General features: G+C 38.0%; 1 protein-coding gene, 1 non-coding gene and 1 pseudogene across 3 annotated transcripts; 1 reads left to right on the top strand and 2 right to left on the bottom strand.

Annotated features, from left to right (window-relative positions):
• The first annotated feature begins 1,429 nt into the window (after positions 1-1,429).
• LOC135626022 (ammonium transporter 2 member 1-like) lies at positions 1,430-17,077 on the top strand (annotated as a pseudogene).
• Positions 17,078-17,383: 306 nt separating this feature from the next.
• Positions 17,384-17,455, bottom strand: TRNAH-GUG (transfer RNA histidin (anticodon GUG)). The gene has a single exon. It is a non-coding gene; the product is annotated as a tRNA-His (tRNA).
• A 497-nt stretch (positions 17,456-17,952) lies between these two features.
• On the bottom strand, positions 17,953-21,728 carry LOC135624328 (uncharacterized). Of its 2 annotated transcripts, none has more exons than XM_065127818.1 (3): positions 20,794-21,728; positions 18,559-18,698; positions 17,953-18,392 (listed from the first exon to the last, which is right to left on the bottom strand). In XM_065127818.1, the coding sequence occupies exons 1-2, from the start codon at positions 21,604-21,606 to the stop codon at positions 18,603-18,605; spliced, it is 909 nt and encodes a 302-aa protein (XP_064983890.1). In that variant the 5' UTR covers positions 21,607-21,728; the 3' UTR covers positions 17,953-18,392; positions 18,559-18,602. The 2 variants fall into 2 exon arrangements, with proteins under 2 accessions (XP_064983890.1, XP_064983889.1); XM_065127817.1 differs by having other exon boundaries at positions 18,628-18,698; positions 20,794-21,726.
• Positions 21,729-23,772: the final 2,044 nt, after the last annotated feature.

Below are 23,772 nucleotides of genomic sequence, written 5' to 3'. Positions count from 1 at the left end.
GAATAAGTGGGGAAGAATGTCATGAACAAACTTCTAGACAGGATGTTTGATATAATGCTTATGTATGTCCGTGTCTTTTGGTATGTTCTGCTTTGCACAGCATGTAGAGGGACAACCGAAGGCTTAATAGTCCCATTTTAGTTAGGTTTGGTGGTTGTTTTAGGCTTGTAAATAAAGGTTGTGTCATATGGACACTTGTGAGAGATTTTTTATCTGTAGTGGACCATTTTGACTCTATGTTGTGTAACTATTCAGAGTTTATAAAGTCTGTTTATAATTTGCATTGTCTATGAAGTGTTTCTTGGAATGTTTGCTTGTGGATCCCGAGTGAGGCATTTTCTCTAACCCTTTTTCTCTTTTGTAGGTCCTAAGGGACCATGGGAGGCTTCGGGGAGGCTAACCTATGCGGACGGACACGCAAGGGTGCCGCACGACTTAGGCAAAACCAACTAAGTCTGTGACAATTGGGTCTTTTGAAAAATATACACTTTGTACGTTCTAACTCATAAGCAGTTCCACCGCCCGGTCTGGCGGTACCACCGCCTAACCCAACTTTGGGTCACTGAATGGGCCTCCTAATGGGCTTGAATCAGTCTCGATTCAAGCCCAATGGGCCCCCTAATTAAGTTAGTAAGGTTACACCCGAAACTAACTCAATTAAGACCTAATTACAATAATCAAGATATAAACAATTACAAGATAAGAATTCTATGTTGTTCTGCATGTCATTTGTTCATCTGGTGCTTCGTTCGAACCTTCGACGTATCGTTCTCTCTTTCGGTGTATTGTCTGATCCATCGACATGTTGACCTCCACAACATCTGATCTTCCTGACGCAATGTCCGATTCTTTTGGCCCGATGCCCGAACTCATGGCACGAAGTCCTTTCGGCACGTCGACCAATCTTCCAGCCCGACGTCCGATCTTCTGACATGATGCTCTCTAGCCCAATGTCTAATTCTCCTGGTTCAATAAATTTATCTTTCCACGATCAAAGTTAGTCTTATGTCACTCAAACACTTATTAAATCATAATTTCATCAATTAATTTCATTATCAAAATCCGAGATTGAACACAACAAACATAAAGTGCTAGTCACAATCGACTTCGAGCGCTAGTCATGGACAAGTGATGGTCGCAACGACTAGGAGATGAATAGGGGAGGAAGGAATTCTTAAAAGCAAAGACAATCTAACGGCATCAAGAAAAAAATTATTATAAAAAAATTTAGAAAATAAAATTTTCTCAATCATGTGCTCAGATCATCTACATGCGGATTGTTATTAGTAAATTTACATACTATATTTATACCTCACGGTATTATAATATGTATGCATGGCTTGAGTGCTCAAATCATCCCCTTCGTAACAAATTCTTTTTCATGAAAAACCAAGTGTCCCTCCTCTACTTCAAGTTCATGTTTGCGGCCATGACCCTCATCCAGCTCGTCGGCTCCGCGATCGGTCGCATGAACATCAAGGCGTGGATGGCCTTCATCCCCCTGTGGCTGCTTTTCTCCTTCACCATCAGAGCATTCAGCCTCTGGGGCCGAGGCTTCCTCTACCACTGGGGCGTCATCGACTACTCCGGCGGCTACGTCATCGATGTCACCTATGGGGTCGTCGGCTTCACCGCCGCTTACGGAGTATGCATGCATCACATGACTCACTGAATCACCGACACTAACGTGCATGCCCCACTATCTTGTTTAGGTCGGCCCGAGGTTGAAGAGCGACAGGGAGATGTTCTCACCCAACAACAGACTACTGATGCTGAACGGAGCGCGGCTGCTGTGGCTGGGCGGGTCCGGCTTCAACGACAGGGAAAGATTCTGCATCACTTCCGGTGCAGGCATGTCCCCAATATCCTTAACCTAACACTAATTCACCTCATATATCTGCTATGCGTTCCATAGTAATGTACGTAGTTGCAAAGGATTTGCTCATATTTCAAATTGATATGGCATCAAGAAGTCAACAGGAGAATCCACTTCAATCACCTCGCACCATCGTTAATGTTCTTAATCCACAGATATGTAGTTTCAGAGGCTTCAAATAAGTGGCATATTCTTTCATTTTTGTGAGAATCGGTATAATCAAATAGTCATTTGTGACGAAAATATTCATGCTTATGAGACGATAGATATTCTGAAAGGATAGTCTCGTATCGTTAAAGATTACAAAAATTAAATTTTATATATTAAATTTGATCTAACTTAGAAGTTTAACTTTTTGAATTGAATTGATATCACTGTTATAATATTAAGCAACTACTCCATGACAATAGCGACCATTTAGAACAACTGTTCTTGCATGGCCGATGGCAGGACTATGCAAGCATGGGCAGCAATGGTGATGGGAACTGTGGCGGGAAGCGTCCCATCGTTCACCATGATGATCCTCCACAAGAAGTCCGCACTGCTTCAAAAGCTGGACGACAACCTCGCCGTCTTCCATACCAACGCCATCGCCGGAGTCCTCGGTGGCCTCACCGGCCTCTTGGTGGAGCCGCACTATGCCGCCTCATCCTCCCCGATCCCGGTTCCAAGGGCACCGCCGACGGCGGCGGCATCTTCCAATGTTAGAATATGTGGTCCGTTTATAATTGAATAAGATAAATCTTCTGAGATCTCATTGTAGACCCTCTGCTCTCGCCTATAAAAGGACAGGATCTTAGGGGGTGTCAACGTATAGATAGACCCTCTCCGTTGAGGGATTCAGTTATTCTCCTCGACTCTCTCCCCAAAACCTTCTCTTTGCACTCCTTCAAATTGCGTGTGGATTAAAGACGGTCGGATTAAAGACGGTGCTTGCAGCTATTTTGGATTAAAGACGGTGCTTAGCAGATCAACGGGATCTCTGAACATATGACATCAAAAGGTACGCATCGTATAATTAGATCTATGTATTGATTTCAATCCTGACATATAGGTTATTTCCGCATTATTAACATAGCATAATTACATATCTTTATGCTTACAATTGGTATTAGAGCCCGGTTTTTGAAATCATGCATTAGATCTGTAAATTAATTTACGATGCATAATTACCAATCTTCTAAGAACTGCTAAGCAGTAATGGTCACCGTCGACCTCGCTGCAAATCTGCGGTTACGCCAAGTAGCGTGCGCATCACAGAATCCGTCCCATATGCGGACATCATAGAACCCATCCCATATGCCGACATCACAGAACCTGTCCCATATGCCAACATCACAGAACCTGTCCCATATGCGGGCATTACAGAATCCATCCCGTACACGGGCATTATAGAATCCGTCCCATACGCGGGCATTACAGAATCTGTCTCGTACGCGGGCATTACAGAACCCGTCCACGCGACGGCATTATAGAACCCGTCCACGCGACGGCATCACAGAACCCGTCCATGCGACCGTGGACGGCATCACAGAACCCATCCATGCGACGGCATCATAGAACTCGGTCGCACACGGCCAGAACCCGTCGATGCGACGGTCGACCGCACGCAGGCAGACAGCCCAGGTGGCGGCCATGCATGAGTAGGCCGTGCACAGGCGGCGGCCGCGTGTTGGCAGTAGCCACCCGCGGGTAGGAACGGCCGTAGCGGCAGCGGCCGCACGTGAGCAGTAGCAGCCCTGTGGCGGCAGCGCCGTGGCGGTAGTGGCCGCGCACAGGCTAGAACTGTCGCTGGCAGCCGCACACAGGCGGCTGGGCCGCGGGCAGCAGCGACCGCGCCGCTCGCGCAGGCGGCGGCGGCGATGGCAGATTAGGGTTTTGGCATATTTATGTTTTTGCCCTCAAGGCTAGGGTTTTGAAAAATTACAGTTTTACCCTTTGCAAATATCATAATTACAATTTATGTTCTGTCAACATATTTACGGTTTTACCCTCGGGTCTAATTTCTGCCAAATTACAGTTCTGCCATTCGCATATTTTCGATTTATATCCTATCAAATATTTTTGGTTTTTTATCATTATGAAATTGAGAAATTTAGGTTATATTCTCAATTATAAAATTGATAAATATCATTTATTATAATTATGATTATATTTTTGATTATTTGATTGGATTTAATTTTGATTAAAAAAACTATAAATTATGGTTTATTTTATGGATTTCTCATATAAATTATTCATTATATATGTGGTAAATAAAATTAAAATCCAATTATTGTTTTTGGAATTTTCATTTATTTATTCACATGTATATGCTTGAAATTATCATATGAGTTTTATTAAAGTTCAATAATTATTATGGTTATTTATTATTGAACTATTTAGCATTAATATTCAATAATTATTATTGTTATTTATTATTGAATTGCTTTGCATTAATGTTCAATAATTATTATGGTTATTTATTATTGAATTGCTTTACATAAATGTTCAATAATTATTATGGTTATTTATTATTGATCTACTTAGCATTAATATTCAATAATTATTATTGTTATTTATTATTGAATTGCTTTGCATTAATGTTCAATAATTGTTATGGTTATTTATTATTGAATTATTTTACATAAATGTTCAATAATTATTATTGTTATTTTATTATTAAATTGCTTAGCAAAATTAAAGAAATATTGATGAATATTATTTGTAATTTATTTCCTTAAGTTTTATCTGACTAGTAGTTGCCAAAGTGGCATGGGATGATAAACTTTTGTGATATAAATTACAATAAAAGTTTTATCATTTTATAGGATATTTTTATTTTATATTATTGCATTAGTCTTGTAGCCACCAAAGTGACCTAGACTAATGACTTATAAAATAATATTAAGGAATTAGTCCTAAATGACATTAAGGAAATAATATTCATAATGACACGTATAATTATGAGATTTAGATAATCCCAAAGGAGAATCTAATTCAAATAATTATGTGATGGGTAGGATGATACTATTTTAGATATCCTTGCAGTTTAGGGTTGTATACCCAAAGGTAACAATACCTATTCCTCAAGGATGGTATCAGTCCTCTATAAATATTCTTGAGTGAACACTAGATATGTCAATATTTCACCCAAAGGTGTAATATAGATTATATCAATAGTTCATCAATTTTTGACAAACTCAAAGCATTAATGTTATTATATATATTTTTTTACAGTGGTACTTCCGCATATACATTCATATGCTTCTAGTGTCCTTGTACTTTCTGGATCAAATTATTCAGAATGGTTAGAGCATGTGCAATTTACACTGGGTGTATTAGATCTTGATCTAGCATTACTTGTTGAAAAGCCTGCAGACTTGACTAATGAAAGTACTGCAGAACAAGTTAATGAAATGAATGCTTGGGAAAGATCTGATGGGCTTAATTTAATGTTCATAAGAATGACAATTGCAAATAACATAAAGACTTCATTACCGATTGCAACTAGCGCAAAGGAATATTTAAAGGTTATTGAAGACAGATTTAAATCTGCTGATAAGTCATTGGCTGGCACATTGATGAAAGAACTGACTACGGCTCAGTATGATGGTTCTCAAGGAATTCAGGATCATATCCTCAATATGGCTAACAAAGCTGCAAAACTTAAAACATTAGTCATGAATATTGATGAATCTTTCCTCGTACAATTTATTCTCAATTCTCTTCCTTCTCAATTTAGCCCATTCAAGATTAACTACAATACAAATAAAGATAAGTGGGACTTGAATGAGTTGACTAGCATGTGTGTTCTAGAAGAATTGATATTAAGGCAGGAAAATTCATATAATGTCATGACGACTACTCAAGGAGGTGATAATAAGAAAAGAAAGTTGAAGCATCATCCATCAAAGAGATTTACTAAGTCTGAAAATATTAAACAGACTAATGAAAAGAAAGCCTTTACTGTAAAGTGCTTCTTTTGTGGCAAGAAAGGACATGTGAAGCAGGATTGCATTAAACGCAAGACTTGGTTTGAAAAGAAAGGTATTAACTCGACCTTTGTATGTTTCGAATCAAACATTACAGAAGTTCCTTCTAACACTTGGTGGATTGATTCCGGTGCATCAACTCATGTTACAAATAACATGCAGGGATTTCATTCAATTCGGAAACCAAAAGAACATGAAAGATTCATCATTATGGGAAATCGTCTTAAAGCGAAAGTGATATCAATGGGAACTTATCGTCTACGCTTAGAGACGGGTCACTTGATGGATCTTGTTGACACATGTTATGTCCCTACAATTTCTAGAAATTTGATTTCTCTTTCTAGAATTGATGAGTTAGGATATTGTATTTCTTTTGGTAGTGGCAAACTCAGCATATTTTACGATTCAATAAAAGTTGGTTTTGGAATTCTGTGTGATGGTTTGTATAGAATTAATTTGGATCTTGAGTTTGCAAAGACACTAATGACCCTGCAATCAAATGTTAGATTGAAACGTAGTTTTAATAATGAAAGATCTTCTATATTGTGGCATAAACGATTGGGGCATATCTCCAAGGAAAGAATTGAAAGATTAGTGAAGGATAATATTTTGGAACATTTAGACTTCACTGATTTTGATATTTGTATAGATTGCATTAAGTGAAAGCAAACTAAACAAATAAAGAAAAATGCCACAAGAAGTAAAGAACTCATTGAGATTATTCATACTGATATCTGCGGACCACTCCATATTCCTTGTTTTAGTGGAGAAAAATATTTCATCACATTTATAGATGATCTGTCCAGATATGGCAAAGTTTATCTAATACATGAAAAGTCTCAAGCCATTGATACTCTTGAAGTATACATAAATGAGGTTGAGAGACAATTAGATAGAAAAGTTAAAATTGTCAGATCTGACAGAGGTGGTGAATTTTATGGCAGATATGATGGATCTAGTCAGAATATTGGTCCTTTTGCTAGATTCCTAGAACAATGGGGTATTTGTGCTCAATATGCATTACCAGGTGTGCCACAGCAGAACGGTGTTGCTGAAAGGCGAAATCGTACTCTGATTGATATGGTTAGGAGCATGATGAGTTATTCCTCTGTACTTGAGTCGATGTGGGGTGAAGCTCTTAAGACAACTATGTATATCTTGAACAGGGTTCCTAGTAAGTCAGTTTCATCGACTCCATTTGAGTTATGGACTAGTAGGAAGCCCAGTCTGAGACATTTACATATTTGGGGATGTCTTGCAGAGATAAGAGTATTCAATCCATATGAAAAGAAATTGGATCCAAGAACTATTTCAGGATATTTTATTGGTTATCCAGAAAAATCCAAGGGATACAAATTTTATTGCCCTAATCATAGTATGAGAATAGTAGAATCTGGTAATGCAAAATTCCTAGAAAATGGCGAAATCAGTGGGAGTGAAAAATCTCGAAGGGTTAATTTTGATATTGAGGAGATTCAGGTTAATTCTCTCATATCATCTCCTGTTCGAGAGATTGTTGTTCCTCAAATCAATGAGAGTATTGATGAGGGTGAACAACAAAATAACATCCAAGAACTCTCACATGATGTTGATGTCGCCGCTGATGATCTTGGAGAACAATCACAATTGGCAGATTTGAGAAGATATCAAAGGAACAGGAAACATGCCATTTCTGATGATTATGTTGTATATCTACAAGAATCAGATTATGATATAGGAATAAAAAGAGACCCCTTATCGTTTTCGCAAGCCATAGAAAGTAACGATTCTGAAAAATGGTATGATGCAATGAAAGAAGAGTTAAAATCAATGGTACAGAATGATGTATGGGATCTCGTTGAATTGCCCAATGATTGTAAAAGAGTCGGTTGTAAATGGGTCTTTAAGACAAAACATGGCTCAACGGGCAATATCGAACGATATAAAGCCAGACTTGTGGCCAAAGGTTTTTCTCAGAAGGAAGGCATCGACTATAATGAGACTTTTTCTCCTGTTTCTAAAAAGGACTCATTGAGAATCGTTATGGCATTAGTAGCTCATTATGATCTTGAGTTGCATTAGATGGATGTGAAAACAACATTTCTGAACGGGGATCTAGATGAGGAAATCTATATGGAACAACCCGAAGGATTCATAGAAAAGGGAAAAGAAAGTTGGGCTTGTAAACTTAAGAAATCCATTTATGGCCTTAAACAAGATTCCAGACAATCGTATATAAAGTTTCATAATACCATTACTTCCTTCGGATTTAAGGAAAATACTGTTGATCAATGTATATACCTGAAGGTAAGTGGGAGCAAGTTTATTATATTGGTCTTATATGTGGATGATATTTTACTTGCCAGTAGTGATCTTGGTTTATTGCACGAAACCAAGATATTTCTCAATAAGAACTTTAAGATGGTTGATATGAATGAGGCATCCTATGTTATTGGCATTGAGATATTCAGAGATAGATCTCAAGGATTATTAGGATTGTCTCAGAAAGGATATATTGATCGTATCTTGGAGAGATTTAATATGCAGCTTTGCTCAACCAATGATGTACCTATTACTAAAGGTGAAAAATTCAGTCAAAACCAGTGCCCAAGAAATGACTTAGAAAAGAATCAAATGAAGAATATGTTAGGATCGGAGCGGCACTAAGAGGGGGGGGTGAATTAGTGCAGCGGATTAAAACTTCGGTTTTAGAAAATCTTTCGTACGATAAGAACGGAACTTGAAAAGCTTAATCTTGAAAGCGTATTCTTAAATATGCGCAGCAAAAGTAATAAGGAACTAAAGCATATAAGAAGGTTTACAATAATGTAAATAGCAATAATGAAATGCAAACCAAGGATCATGCCGATTTTAGAGTGGTTCGGTCAAATGACCTACTCCACTTGCGAGGCCCCTCTTCGATGAGGCTCCCACCTTCCACTAGCAAGTCTCTTGAAATGGAAGGGTAAATACCCCTCTTACAACTCTTTACAAGCGGTTCACTCTCTTACAAATTTTTAGCAAGAAAGAAGGAGGTGAACACTAGCAAATTGAAAACAAGACTATCTAAGACTTTTCTAGGGCCTTTCTCTCAAACACTTGCTGCTCAAAAAGTTGTCTTCTCAGCTGAGAATAGAGGGGTATTTATAGGCCCCAAGAGGATTCAAATTTGGGCTCCAAAATTTGAATTCTCGTTGGGTTCCCGATGCTGGCGGTGCCACCGCCTGTCAGTGGCGGTGCCACCGCCTGTCACTTGTCAAAAGCTGACAGTGCTGGGCGGTGCCACCGCCCAGCCCAAGCGGTGCTACCGCCCAGCCCAGGCGGTGCCACCGCCTATAGTGTTTTCAGCCCGTCTACAGTGTTTTCAGCCTACTTAGTTTGGCTTCAATCTTGGCCCAAACTAATCTGAACTCGGGCCCAATTGGCCCCTACTTAGGTTATAGGATTAATACCTAATCCTAACCCTAATTAACATGCTAACTACGAATTTAAAGACATTTTCTAAGCTTTTACAAAGTTCGTAAGTCAAGACTTCTTCCGGTGAGCTTCCGACGAACTTCCGACGGTCTTCCGATAAACTCTCGGAAACCATTCTGCGGACTCCCGGAAAGCTCCTAGACTTCACGATTTGATCTTGGCGAGTTCCAACGAGCTTCTTCGGCAAGCTCCGATCTTTCTCGGCGAGCTCCGCGAACTTCCAACGAACCTTCCGGCGAGCTTCCGAAAATCCCTTCGGCAAGCTCCCTACTCATTCTCGGCTAGTTCCGGCAGCATTCCCGACGAACCTTTGGACTTCCGTCGAACTCTTGAACTCCCAACGAATCCTTCGTGCTTGACTCCACACTTTGTTTCACTTTATGTCTTCATCGTTATCGTAGTTAATCCTGCACAGCAAGCCAAAACTCTACTCCGATCTAGATAGTTATTACAACGCGAATCGACATTACGTTGCCCGGCATGTCATTGGTTGGCGCTTCGTCCGATTCTTCAGTGCATCGTCCTCTCTTGCGGCTTGTTGCCCAATCGGCGGTTGACCTCCGCAACCCCGATATCCTTGGTGCAATTCCGCTCTTGGCCCGATGCCCGACGTCCGAAGCCTTCTGCCATCCAATATCCTAACGTGATCTCCTCCGGCGCAACGTCAATTCCTCTTGCGTTAACTGTCTAATCCTGATCGAGTAGACCTGCATCACTCAAAATGCAGTTAAACATCTAAACACAATCAATTAGTTTCATCATCAAAATCCGAGATTCAACAATCTCCCCCTTTTTGATGATGACAACTAATTGATGACTAACGGAGTTAACCTTAACTCCCCGGAGTTTAACCAAGCTCCCCCTATCAATATGCCATTGATAGAACACTTGGATTATCCCAAATCCAAGTAACATTCGTCATATGTTATGAAAAACATTTAAACCATCATGCAAATATATATAAAATATTCAATTCAATGCATGAAGTCATCAATATACTTCTCCCCCTATGTCATCAACAAAAAGGAGAAGTACCTACTCTTATGTGTTTAGAAATAAAAAGTTCCATACATTGCATGAAACACATAGTATCAAATTTTATCATCATGCAATCTAGCAATTAAAGATGTGTAAGTTTAGCATGTTTGCTTTTCTTGAGATAACAACTAATTGCTTCTCTTTAGACTACAAGCTAGCAATTTTCATGATATACACGTTTCACAATATATAAGCTAGCAAAAATTTCGAAAGCAAATGTAAGATAGCTTTCTTGTGTAAGCTCATAATTCTTGCTTCCTATTGCAATGTGCAAGTTGCAAGTTTTGTTTCTTGAGATAGGCAAGATAGCACTTTTGCAATTTTTGTTTCTTAAGATAGGCAAGCTTGTGATGTTCAAAATAACAAGCTCTTTCTTCTATAAGTGTCATTTTTGCTTTCTTTGCAAAGTGTAAGCTAGCAAAATGTTTGAAAAAGTGATCAAGTTTTGCAACATACAAGCTAGCAAAAATGCCAAACTAGCAAGAGATAATATTTTACATAAGGCAAGCAAACAATTTGGCAAATGTTACATTTGCATCTTCTCTTTTGAGAAGTGCAATTTTTTGCTTTCATCTTGAATTGTGCAAGCTAGTTAGATTGCCTCTTTTCATGATGCACACGCTAGAAATTCTTGCTCCCCCTTTGTCATTGTCAAAAAGAAGGGAAGACCCTTATATCAATTTTCATATTATGACAAAGGTAAGTATCATTCTTATTTGTGCATCATTATATATTCAAATTAAAACATACATAATTTCAATAACCCTATTTTTCATGCACGATACCGAAAAATAAATCAATCATCATTAATAAGCATATCATACATGATACTCAAACATTAAAATTTTTAAGCATTTATCAACATGTTGATCATGATACCAAACACTCATCATTTAAAGTATTCATGATACACATCATATGCAATAAATACATCATGTACAACATTATAATAAGTATTGCATACATCATTTTAACTTTATGAATATTTCATCATTGCATGCATTATACCAAAACATTTCAAGCCATGCAAGCCATAAATATAAAGAAATCATGTCATGAAGGATAAAATCATTTGAATACCAAAAGACATGATTCATATAGTAAATATCTTCTTTAAATAAAATATCAAGAAAAATCATAGGAGTACAAAGAAGAGATCTTGTTTTAAAAGAAAAATCAAGTAATGACTCCAAGAACTCATAAGGAAAAATCATGATTTATTTAGAAAATTCTCCTCTTTAAATATTCAAATCATGATGAATATTCTGGGTTTACATAAAGTTTCAAAACATAATTATCAAGATCATAAATACTAAAAGACTATGAAACATTTCGACAAATCTCCTTTTAAATAGAAAACAATGTTGATTCATAAAGAATTTCATGTTATAAATTTCAAGAGATCAAGATCGTGATTTCGATAAAAATTTATTCAAATTTAAATCATCAAAATCATTAACAAAATCCAAGAGATTCACAAAGATGATACAAATGGATTCATCAAAATCAATAAGATTGAGCAAAATAATTTTCAAGAATGTTTTCCTCTTTTCGATTGTTTCAAAACATATGATTTTGTTTCATTTATGCCTAATAAAAACATGTATCATGTTTAAAACCAAAAGAGTAAGATTTATTACAACAAAGATCAATAAGGTACTTTCATCAATAATCCATAAATCATAAGATTCATCATGCATAATTTCAAATTTTATTAAGCATGATCAATATACATGACACTAAAACATGGCTTCAAAATGTTTAATATTTTTATTACACAATTTCATCATTATGCATCATTATATATAACTTTACAATGTCATGCATAAAATCATCAAATCATAGTATATTAATATTTTCATTACAACTTTATGCATCGTTAAGTATACAATTGTCAAGCATACTTTACTATTCCCTATAAGCATGCCTATTTCATTTATGTCAAATCAAAAAATACATCATTAAGCATCATCATTAAGCATTACTTCAAATCAAACATGATTTCTAATTTTTTATTTTCATGTAATTTTTAAGAAAATTAATCCTAAACTAAATTAAAAATAACTCATGAAAGTATTATGTAATTTCAAAATAAATTAGGGGGATTTCGATTACCTCGTTGTTGAGAGTAGTTGAGGCATAGTTTGCCACCTCGCCTTTCTTGATTTTCTCCTCGGGTGCCTTCCTTTTCTTTGGCTTCTTCCTCCGTTCAAGTTCATTGTTTATTTTAGATTTTTGTTTCATAAACTTATTAAGATTTAGTGTTCGAAGTTCAAGTTCATTATTGTCCTCATCACTTGAGTCATCGCTCAAGTGGTATTCATTTGTCCGAAGTTCCAAATCCTTCCTGTTCTTTGGAAGGTGATTTTGTTCATCATGTTCATCGTGTGCATTGCGCACCATTTCATATGTCATCAATGAACCGATAAGTTCTTCAAGTGGAAAAATATTTAAATCTTTTGTTTCTTGTATTACCATTACTTTTGATTCCCAAGCTTTAGAAAGTGATCGTAAAACCTTACTAACAAGTTCAAAATTCGAGAAACATTTGCCAAGAGTTTGTAAACCATTGACGACATCCGTAAAACGGGTGTACATGTCAACAATGGTTTCGCTCGGCTTCATTTGAAAAAGCTCGAAATCATGCATTAAAATGTTAACTTTCGAGTCTTGGACTCTACTAGTTCCCTTATGTGTGATTTCAAGTGTTCGCCAAATATCAAAAGCCGTTTCGCACGTAAAAATCCGATTGAACTCATTTTTGTCTAAAGCGCAAAATAAGGCATTCATAGCCTTTGCGTTTAAAGAAAACATCTTCTTCTCCAAATCATTCCAATGGTTCATTGGGAGAGAAGACATTTCATATCTATTTTGGACTATGTGCCATAAATTCAAATCCAAAGAAAGTAAGAAAACTCTCATTCGAGTTTTCCAACAAGTGTAGTCCGATCCGTTAAACAACGGTGGACGAACAACCGATAAGCCCTCTTGAAAGCCATAAAGAGCCATTTCTATATGGGTGTTAAACCAAAGTAGAAAACCGTGGCTCTGATACCAATTGTTAGGATCGGAGCGGCACTAAGAGGGGGGGGTGAATTAGTGCAGCGGATTAAAACTTCGGTTTTAGAAAATCTTTCTTACGATAAGAACGGAACTTGAAAAGCTTAATCTTGAAAGCGTATTCTTAAATATGCGCAGCAAAAGTAATAAGGAACTAAAGCATATAAGAAGGTTTACAATAATGTAAATAGCAATAATGAAATGCAAACCAAGGATCATGCCGATTTTAGAGTGGTTCGGTCAAATGACCTACTCCACTTGCGAGGCCCCTCTTCGATGAGGCTCCCACCTTCCACTAGCAAGTCTCTTGAAATGGAAGGGTAAATACCCCTCTTACAACTCTTTATAAGCGGTTCACTCTCTTACAAATTTTTAGCAAGAAAGAAGGAGGTGAACACTACCAAATTGAAAACAAGACTATCTAAGACTTTTCTAGGGCCTTTCTCTCAAACACTTGCTGCTCAAAAAGTTGTCTTCTCAGCTGAGAATAGAGGGGTATTTATAGGCCCCAAGAGGATTCAAATTTGGGCTCCAAAATTTGAATTCTCGTTGGGTTCCCGATGCTGGCGGTGCCACCGCCTGTCAGTGGCGGTGCCACCGCCTGTCACTTGTCAAAAGCTGACAGTGCTGGGCGGTGCCACCGCCCAGCCCAAGCGGTGCTACCGCCCAGCTCTCGAGCACTGGGCGGTGCCACCGCCCAGCCCAGGCGGTGCCACCGCCTATAGTGTTTTCAGCCCGTCTACAGTGTTTTCAGCCTACTTAGTTTGGCTTCAATCTTGGCCCAAACTAATCCGAACTCGAGCCCAATTGGCCCCTACTTAGGTTATAGGATTAATACCTAATCCTAACCCTAATTAACATGCTAACTACGAATTTAAAGATATTTTCTAAGCTATTACAAAGTTCATAAGTCAAGACTTCTTCCGGCGAGCTTCCGACGAACTTCCGACGGTCTTCCGATAAACTCTCGGAAACCATTCTGCGGACTCCCGGAAAGCTCCTAGACTTCACGATTTGATCTTGGCGAGTTCCAACGAGCTTCTTCGGCAAGCTCCGATCTTTCTCGGCGAGCTCCGCGAACTTCCAACGAACCTTCCGGCGAGCTTCCGAAAATCCCTTCGGCAAGCTCCCTACTCATTCTCGGCTAGTTCCGGCAGCATTCCCGACGAACCTTCGGACTTCCGTCGAACTCTTGAACTCCCAACGAATCCTTCGTGCTTGACTCCGCACTTTGTTTCACTTTATGTCTTCATCGTTATCGTAGTTAATCCTGCACAGCAAGCCAAAACTCTACTCCGATCTAGATAGTTATTACAACGCGAATCGACATTACGTTTCCCGGCATGTCATTGGTTGGCGCTTCGTCTGATTCTTCAGCGCATCGTCCTCTCTTGCGGCTTGTTGCCCAATCGGCGGTTGACCTCCGCAACCCCGATATCCTTGGTGCAATTCCGCTCTTGGCCCGATGCCCGACGTCCGAAGCCTTCTGCCATCCAATATCCTAACGTGATCTCCTCCGGCGCAATGTCAATTCCTCTTGCGTTAACTGTCTAATCCTGATCGAGTAGACCTGCATCACTCAAAATGCAGTTAAACATCTAAACACAATCAATTAGTTTCATCATCAAAATCCGAGATTCAACAGAATATTCCTTATGGATGCGTAGTTGGAAGTCTATTATATGCTCAAACCTGTACAAGACCATATATCAGTTTTACAATTGCAATGTTGGGAAGATATCAAAGCAACCCAGGAATGGAACATTGGAAAGCTGCAAAAAAAGTAATGAGATATCTATAAGGGACAAAAGATTATATGCTCACATACAAGAGATCTGATCAACTTGAAGTAACTGGATATTCAGATGCTGATTTTGCAAATTGCCTCGACAGCAGGAAGTCCACTTCAGGATTTGTATTTATATTAGCTGGTGGGGCAATTTCTTGGAAAAGTACAAAGGAATCGCTTATTGCATCATCAACAATGGAAGCTGAATTTGTGGCATGCTTTGAGGCCACAAATCAAGCTTTATGGCTGCGAAATTTTATCTCAGGACTTGGTGTGGTCGACTCAATTACCAAGCCGCTGAAGATATTTTGTGATAACACCGCAGCAATTTTCTTCTCTAAGAATGGCAAGTACTCTAGTGGTTCCAAGCACATTGAGATAAAGTACTTAGTGGTTAGAGAAAGAGTCCAGAAACAACAAGTGTTAATTGAGAACTTGAGCACCACTATAATGATTGCTGACCCATTGACAAAAGCCTTACAAAGCAAAATATTCAAATAACATGTTCTTAGAATGGGGCTTGTGAGCAAGTTATAAAGGATATGGTGATACATGTTTATGTTGATGCTATTATTGACATTTTACTTAATTAAAGTTATCTGTTTCTGCTATCCTATTTACATTTATGTTTATGCATATTATGGTTGAATGTAATAACAGGATTGTCTTGACAAGACAAATTACAGGGGTCATTATGGACTATATTATGAAAGACTAACAATGTTGTGGTACATAGAAGGGAGTATGACATTGATGAAATACAACCGCTATGACTCGCATTGATATTTGGACTTAATATAGTATTATTGTGTTTATTAGACTTATTGGCTTATTTTTAAAACATGGCCATGTATAAAATGCTTTTCAAAATTTCTTGAAATCCAATTAGGTAAAATTGTTTTTAAACAAATTTTGTTTTGTTTGTTTTGATTTTGTATCTCTTTTATATCTTATCAATTAATGGGCCAAGTGGGAGAATATTAGAATATATGGCCCTTTTATAATTGAATAAGATATATAATAGAATAACTAATTGGGTTCCGTTCAGATATTTTAGCGATTCCTCGGAGATATAAGAAAATCGATGAGACCCTTTGCTCTCGCCTATAAAAGAACAGAATCTCTAGGGGTTGAGGGTGTGTTAGAGCGTCATAATGTTGACACGTATAGACAGACGCACCTCGAGGGATTCAGTTATTCTCCTCGACTCTCTCCCCAAAACCTTCTCCCCAAATCCATCAATCTATGTGGGTCCTGTGAAAGGATAGGAAGAGAGGAGAAAGGGTCTACTCTTTTTGCACTCCTTCAGATCGTGTGCGATTGGATTAAAGACGATCGAATTAAAGACGGTGCTTGCAGGTATTTTGGATTAAAGACTCTGCTTAGACATATGACATCAAAAGGTACACATCGTATAATTAGATCTATGTATTGATTTCAATCCTAGCATATATATTATTTCCGTATTATTGACATAGCATAATTACATATCTTTACGCTTACATCAAGCTCTTCAAGCAACTGGTGGGAGCCGTTTTCGTCACCGTGTGGAACCTCGTGGCCACCACAACCATACTGCTGGCCATCGCCCGGTTCACGTCGCTGCGGATGCCGAATGACCAGCTGCTGATAGGCGACGACGCGGACCACGGGTAGGAGGCCTACGCTCTGTGGGGCGTGGGGAGAGGTTCGACGCGACGCGGCATGTGACGGTGCTGCGGGCTGACGATGCCATCCATTAATGGGATGAGAGAGGCCAACGGAGCCAGAGGAGTCACAATCATAACACGCTTGCCTGCTGCATGTGTTTGTAGAAATGACAGGCACTTCCTGGTTGAGACTTCCGGGTTAAATGACACTTCTCACTTTGTGATAACAAAATAAGACAGTTTCTGAGTTTGTCTGCTGCATGTGTTTGTAGAAATGACAGGCACTTGAATTAAGGAAGGGTTTTGTTTGATTCGTTAAAACTTCCTCTTTAACTGACACTTGTTACTTTGTGACAACAAAGTAAGACAGTTTCTGAGTTTGGGCATCAGAACAAGTTTTATGACCTGCTTATAGGCTTAAAATGCTACGGTTTCTTTCTTGTATCAACATCCAGAAACTAAGTATGAATAGAGCAAATGACGGATGAAGGAAAGCAATACAAAATAGGGCGAATAGAAAAAAAATAAAAATAAAATCATTTGTGGCTGCTGGGATTCGAGCCCAGGTCTCCACGGCCACAACGTGGAATTCTAACCACTAAACTACAGCCACTTTGATGTTACAGTTTATTTTAATTTCATATTTATTCTAAATTATAGTTCAGAATAAATTATTTACAACAGCACATTAATAATTTAGGTTAAATGTGAAAAGATTGTATAATTAATTACTCAGCTCAGCTAATTCTCTCGGTGACGAGATCTTCCCTCGTAAAATCCACATAAATGAAAATGATCAATCAGAACGCAGGTAAAAACAAAGATAACATCTTAAAATCCCTCCCTCACTTTCATTTTTTGATATATATCTATTGACGCATTCTAGTGGTTAGTCTGTTCCTGCACAGATAAATCACCATATAATGTAACAAAAAAAATTGTTTAATTTTTTTTAAAAAAAATTCAATTGATATACGACTTTATCAAGCATGTTGCACGCTTAAATTCAATCAGTATACAAATAATAATGTCGAAAGATTCAAGCATTTGAGAATATGTTAGGCTTGAAACAGAATAATGGGCAGAAAACGAGAGGTAAAAGACCTCGTATCACCGACAAGAATAAGAGTTTAAATAGACAAATGTGTCCCACAAACAACCACACAATCATCTCAGCTTAACAGATTAAGGTGACTGTGTGACAAGGAATGGTAAGAAAAATAAACTTCAGACCACAACCACAAGACAGTAAAGCCACCCCATGGTGAATTTGCAAGCATCCAGTAGCAGTTACAAACGACCAAATTGAGAATAACTTTCCATACCTTGTCCTGCAAAGAGCATTTCATTAAGCTGCAGAGCATAGACAGGCCTTTGGAAAACCTTTTCCAACTGAATGAACAGGGACAACTCCAAATTCTTCAGAATCTCATCTTTCTTTAGGTGAACTTCTAGGGCACGATACACCATTTTTCCTGCTGCTTGTAGCATTTGGTTGGAAAGCAGAGTCTTCGGCTGTTCGTGTACGTGGGGATCTTGAAAACTTCTGCCTGGAAATTTGAAGATTGGACATGTTATGATTAACCAAGAAAGCAAAACTTAGGAGTGCTGGAAATATTATCCTCCTATATTGAGAGTATCATCGTCGTCTCTTGGGCATTAGAAAATTCAGTTGAAAACTAAAGCAACTTAATTATTCAAGGCAATACGAAAAACCTTGGTCATTATGCCATCCATAGAACACAGAAATGCTAACATAATCAATACTGATCCAAGCAAGCTTGCCTTCGTATGGAAATTGGAACCTGGTCACCTATCTTTCCAGAAGCATCCCTCTTGTCGACAGGATCACCACCCTGTTTCAGTAATAATTTATTTTCAGATAATTGTGGGAGTAAAAAAGCATCAGATGAAGCTACTAAAGGAATATGTAATCAAATTTCATGAGTGCACAACTTACTAAACATTAAAGCCAAAAACAAGAGGTTAGCCATAAAAATGACAAAATTTCAATACACTACCACAAAAATGTTTCAAACATAACCACACATAGGCAACAAAGTAGTAAAACACATCTCAACAAAGTCCTTCCTGACCCTAGATGCTGTTTCAAAAATATGCATCATCAAATGAGGTAATTGGAATAGATTGATAACAATCCACATGAAGTAACAACGAACGTTGTTACTTACACCTTTCATATATCAAATAGTTTTAATATACGATCCACGTGACTAAAGTTGTGCCAAAAGTTGGTGAAATATCTATAATCCCAGCAAGTAAATATTGTTGTTCACTCAGATGAAGCAGAAGCAGCTGATAGTAACTAAATCAGCTAGTATGGTGAACGCATCATGTTCTCATTCAGATAAAGGATTATCATTATTGTTTAAAATATAGCAAACCAAAGACTAATGCAAAATTGTTGTAACTAATCCAGCATATAGATCTGTCTGGAACGGTATGCTGAAATGAGCAACCAAGATATCATAAAATGAGGTGATATATTGCATATATTGGCATAAAAATAAACCACTTTGCCTAGTTTTATGTCTAGCAATTGACGATGGATTGATATAAAAAAATATTTCAAATTTATAATGCATCTTCCAGATCAATAAATGGTGAACATAATTTCAAACATGTCTAAACCAAGAAAGATGTCACATGTTATCTAGCAAACAGGCTTCCACAATTTCAAGAAAAATGGAACACAACTTCCAAGTTACACCAGCAACTATGGACCAGGAAAAAAATGGTGAGAAGTTGTCAAAGTTTTTGACAATGTGATCATCTTGTGCTGATGATCACATTGTAATCATGGATTGCTGTACTGAGGCATACCAGTCAGCATGCCTGATAGAACACCATAATCTTGTGCTGGTGCTGAGAGTATGCCAACACAAACCTTGACAATGTGACCATCTTGTATTGCTTGGCACAGGGCCCATGGTATCACAGGTCAATCAGCATGCTTTGGCCTGCCCAAGTTCTGAAACACTATTGGTGGACAACACAACAATCCTTGAGAGTCTATAATTATTTAGCAAACGAATCATGTTATTGTAGTTCGAGTAAAAGTAGGCTGTCACCACTAGTTAATCTCATGCATAGCTATCAGAAGCATTCATCTAAGGTATCAGAACAAATATTGTATTAACATCAAGAAGTCATTAGTTTCACTACCCATTTTTCTTGTATTAACAATAGTTTGGAATACATATTCTTAATAGCATTAACATACATGATACACATAACATTCCAAAGCTCATTTAAATCTCAGGTAAACCTGTCCTATGATTTTTTTCAAGCCCACAAACCACGTTGAAGTCCTTCATTTTATGTGAAACAGTTTTGTCACATGTAACAGTTCTTGGAATACTCAATTCCTTTGAAGTATTTGCTCAATCCAGTTTCTCTCGGACTTTCAAGGCATGATCTACAATGTGTTATTTCTTACTCATCCAATAATACACTAACGATGAAATCGAATGAGCCAGTTAACAAAGTTAACTCTTTATGTGCCAAGAAATTTCATACCTCAAATGGGTACATTAGTCACTTAATTTACCATTTTTTTTTTCATATTCCTATAAAATATACTTTTACCCATTCTTTTTACTCCAAAACAGAGTCCTCCACATCATTGTAATCATGCATGGTCATATTGCATCACAAAGCACCATTCTAGCTTAGAACACAACTTATGTCTTGAGTTACACCTACATCATGTCTACATAACCTGGAATTCTGTTAGTCTACACCAACAAAACAAAATATCTGTTTTGGTATATGCGAGTCTTAAAGACATCACAGAAACAGGATCATCTCAATATTGAAAAGAGTAAGCTACCCTACTACTACAAGATGCATAATTCAATATTGAACAATTTGAGCTATTTTTTTTCACCAAGCGAGTGGAGGAATACAACAAGTTTATGATGTTCTTACTTCAACAAATGATGCTAAAATCCCCTCATCTGCTTGAACTTTTGGTTCAGCCAGAGGCTGTTCCTTGTCTTTCTCATTAATCAATCTCCCAACGAGACCCATCTTCCTTTTTTTCCTGCTCAATGTCCACACTTTCTTATCCCGGACCTTCCACATAATTCCCTTCCTAAAGATGACCTTCTCTGACTTCCACCCCGGGCAGCTGGTATCAATTACCGTCACATCCGTCCTCGAGTACGCCGACAAGTCCAAGTCCACCGGACTACCGGCCGTGCCCCGCTTTCTCCGCAGCTTTGACCGGCTCTTCTTGGCCTCGGCCACACTGTTGTCCGCGCTGGAGGGCGGAGACGTCGCCGGAAGGGAACGGCAGCCGTCAATGCTGGCGGAAGCCGAGGGTACGCAGACCTTAGGGTTGGGCTGCTTTCGGGAGGTCTTCTTGGCCTTGAGGGCCCGGACCACGGGCGGTCCTCCCATAACAAAGAGCTCCGCGAGGACACCGCCCACGAGATCGAAGAGCCGCTGCTTCCCATCAGTAGAAGCGCCCGGGGGCGGAGGCGGTTGCAGATGTTTTTTCCGGCGGCGTGGATTGGCGAGAGGCTCTGGGGGCGGCGGATCGGAGAGTACTTCCTCGGGAGGAGGAGGAGGAGGAGGAGGAGGAGAGTTAGGGGTAGGGTTGGAAGCGGAATCAGGGGAGAGGAAGTGGTCGAGGTGGAGGTGGGCGGGGACGGAGAAGCCCCTGGAGCTGTGGAGGCGTTCGAGCCAATTGGAAGTCGACTTGGTGTTGGAGGTGGAAGTGGAGATCGAGAAGAGCATTTTGCTGGTAAAGGAGAAAAAGAGAGGGATCTTTATAAACTCGCCAACCTAAAGATGCAGAGAATGAGAAAGAGATGGGAACGAGGGGTGTGATTAGAAGCTATGATACAGTGGAAAAGACTGTTTGGTAGAGAAGAGGAAAAAGCAAGGATTATCGCTGACATGAACACACCGCTCGCGGACACGTGCTTTGCACATGTTTACTTGAAAGATGTAATATTAATTTCATTAAAATAATATTTAAACAAAGTATTATTACATAACAAAATTAAAAAACTTACCTGCTAATATGAACATACATAAATTATGGTGAAAATGAAAACAATCCGAGAGATTAATATGTAAAATGCCAAAAGTGTCAAAAGTAATAGAAAGACTATTACGCAATCAAGAGTGATTATAGGAATTAATATGCAAAACCCCTGGATAACTATTAGGGCTTACTGGAGGGGAAGGACGTCAATCATTAAACCATGGCGGATTCTACTCATCAGCTCTTCTCCGCTCGCCAATTCTAAACGTCTTTCTTCTTGCATGTTTCGCTCGCTCAAAGCCTTTGCTTCTATTTCTTCTTCTTTCGCTTCTTGTACTTGCTTTGTTTCGTTTGTTGCCCATAAAAAATACGGTCCCCTTTGACTCGTCCATAGCGCCAGAGAGTCCTCCACGAAGAATTAAAGAGTAGATTATGAAAAAAAAAATTTATTTATTAAAATAATAAATATTTTATACAAGAAAAAAAATTTCAATCAATCATTTAAATCATGAAAAAAAAATTTAATGAGGTCCTCTTTGATCCTCACATCATTGATTAAAGATATAAGAAAGCAAAGATGTTATTTCGTATTTACCTCGATCTTATATTATGCTTTTATAAGATAGGAGCTTTCGTTAAGGATTTTAATCTTGAATTGATATAATTAAAATATCTTATAAGTGTGAGGTTTTGGAAGGGAATCTACTAGTTGATCAAAAGTATATACGTAAAAAACACATAGTTGATATTTGACAACTTGATCTTTTACGAAGTGGAAGTCGATGACAATATGTTTCATGTGTGAGTGGAACACTAGATTAGTGCATAGGTAAGTGACACCAATTGAGTGAATTTAGAAGTGATGTCAAAGTTTTTGTAATAGATCGGTGACCTAGTTGAGTTCTACAATAGTGGTAGTAATGACTTAGTATTCAATTTTAATGATGGATCTTGCAATTGTTTTTTGTTTCTTGAAACTATAATTGATTGGATGTGCTCAAAAGAAGACAATATAGGTTGATGTAGATGTTATATCATTAATGTTGCTTGTCTAATTACCATTAATGAAGGCATAGAGATGAAGTGGTGAGAGTTTACAAAGAAAAAGTCCATTATTGAGAGTCCCTTTTACATATCGTAAGACTTATTTTACTATAAACCAATGCATAGTAGAGGGTCAATGAATAAATTATGATAATTTGTTGATTATAAATGAGATGTCTAGACGTGTGAGAGATAAATAATGTAAGAAGCCAAGTACTTGTCAATACTGTATGGGATCCATAATAGGGCTGCCATCATATAATTTGAGTGATTTAGTAATTGATAGTGGGGTGACAACTTCTTTAATATTTTGCATATTTATTTTTTATAGCAGATCTTGAATGTACTTCATCTAAGGTAGGAAAAGTTCAAAAGATATGAACGTTGCTTCCACTCCCAAAAGTAACTTAAGATTCCTAGATCTTTGATGGAGAATCGATCTGCCAATTACTTAAGGAATTATTTGATTTTCATAAGATTATTGCCTATAATGATAATGTCATCTACATACTATATAGTACTTCCCTTTTGTTGTCATAGAAATAATCAAGTATTAGACTTAGAGTTAATGAAGTCAATTGATACAAAAAATGAACCAAGTTCGATATACCAAGCTCTTAGAACTTGATGAAGTTCATAAATAACTTTTCATATTTTACAAATATGACTTGAATATTAAGGGTGGATAAAGCTAGGAGGTTCCTACATAAAGACATCTTCAGTTAAGGTCCCCTATAAGAAAGCATTATTAACATCTAGTTGACGTATGTGCTAGCTTTAAGTGACAACCAAACTCAAAATAAGTCGGATTATTATTGGTTTAACAATTGGATTGAATGTTTTCATAAAGTCAACACTTGATTGTTGAT

The sequence above is a fragment of the Musa acuminata genome, chromosome BXJ2-10, assembly GCF_036884655.1.
Source record: "Musa acuminata AAA Group cultivar baxijiao chromosome BXJ2-10, Cavendish_Baxijiao_AAA, whole genome shotgun sequence".
Classification (NCBI taxonomy): Eukaryota; Viridiplantae; Streptophyta; class Magnoliopsida; order Zingiberales; family Musaceae; genus Musa; species Musa acuminata.
The sequence above is the reverse complement of the archived record's forward strand: the minus strand, read 5'-3'. Positions and strand labels throughout refer to the sequence as shown.

Coding starts and splice junctions, on each gene's coding strand:
- LOC135624328 (XM_065127817.1), bottom strand. CDS start 21,606: ATGCTCTTCTCGATCTCCACTTCCACCTCCAACACCAAGTCGACTTCC. Junction 18,699..20,793: donor TTTTAGCATCATTTGTTGAA/GTAAGAACATCA, acceptor TTACTGAAACAG/GGTGGTGATCCTGTCGACAA. Junction 18,393..18,627: donor GTTCCAATTTCCATACGAAG/GCAAGCTTGCTT, acceptor TCAAATTTCCAG/GCAGAAGTTTTCAAGATCCC.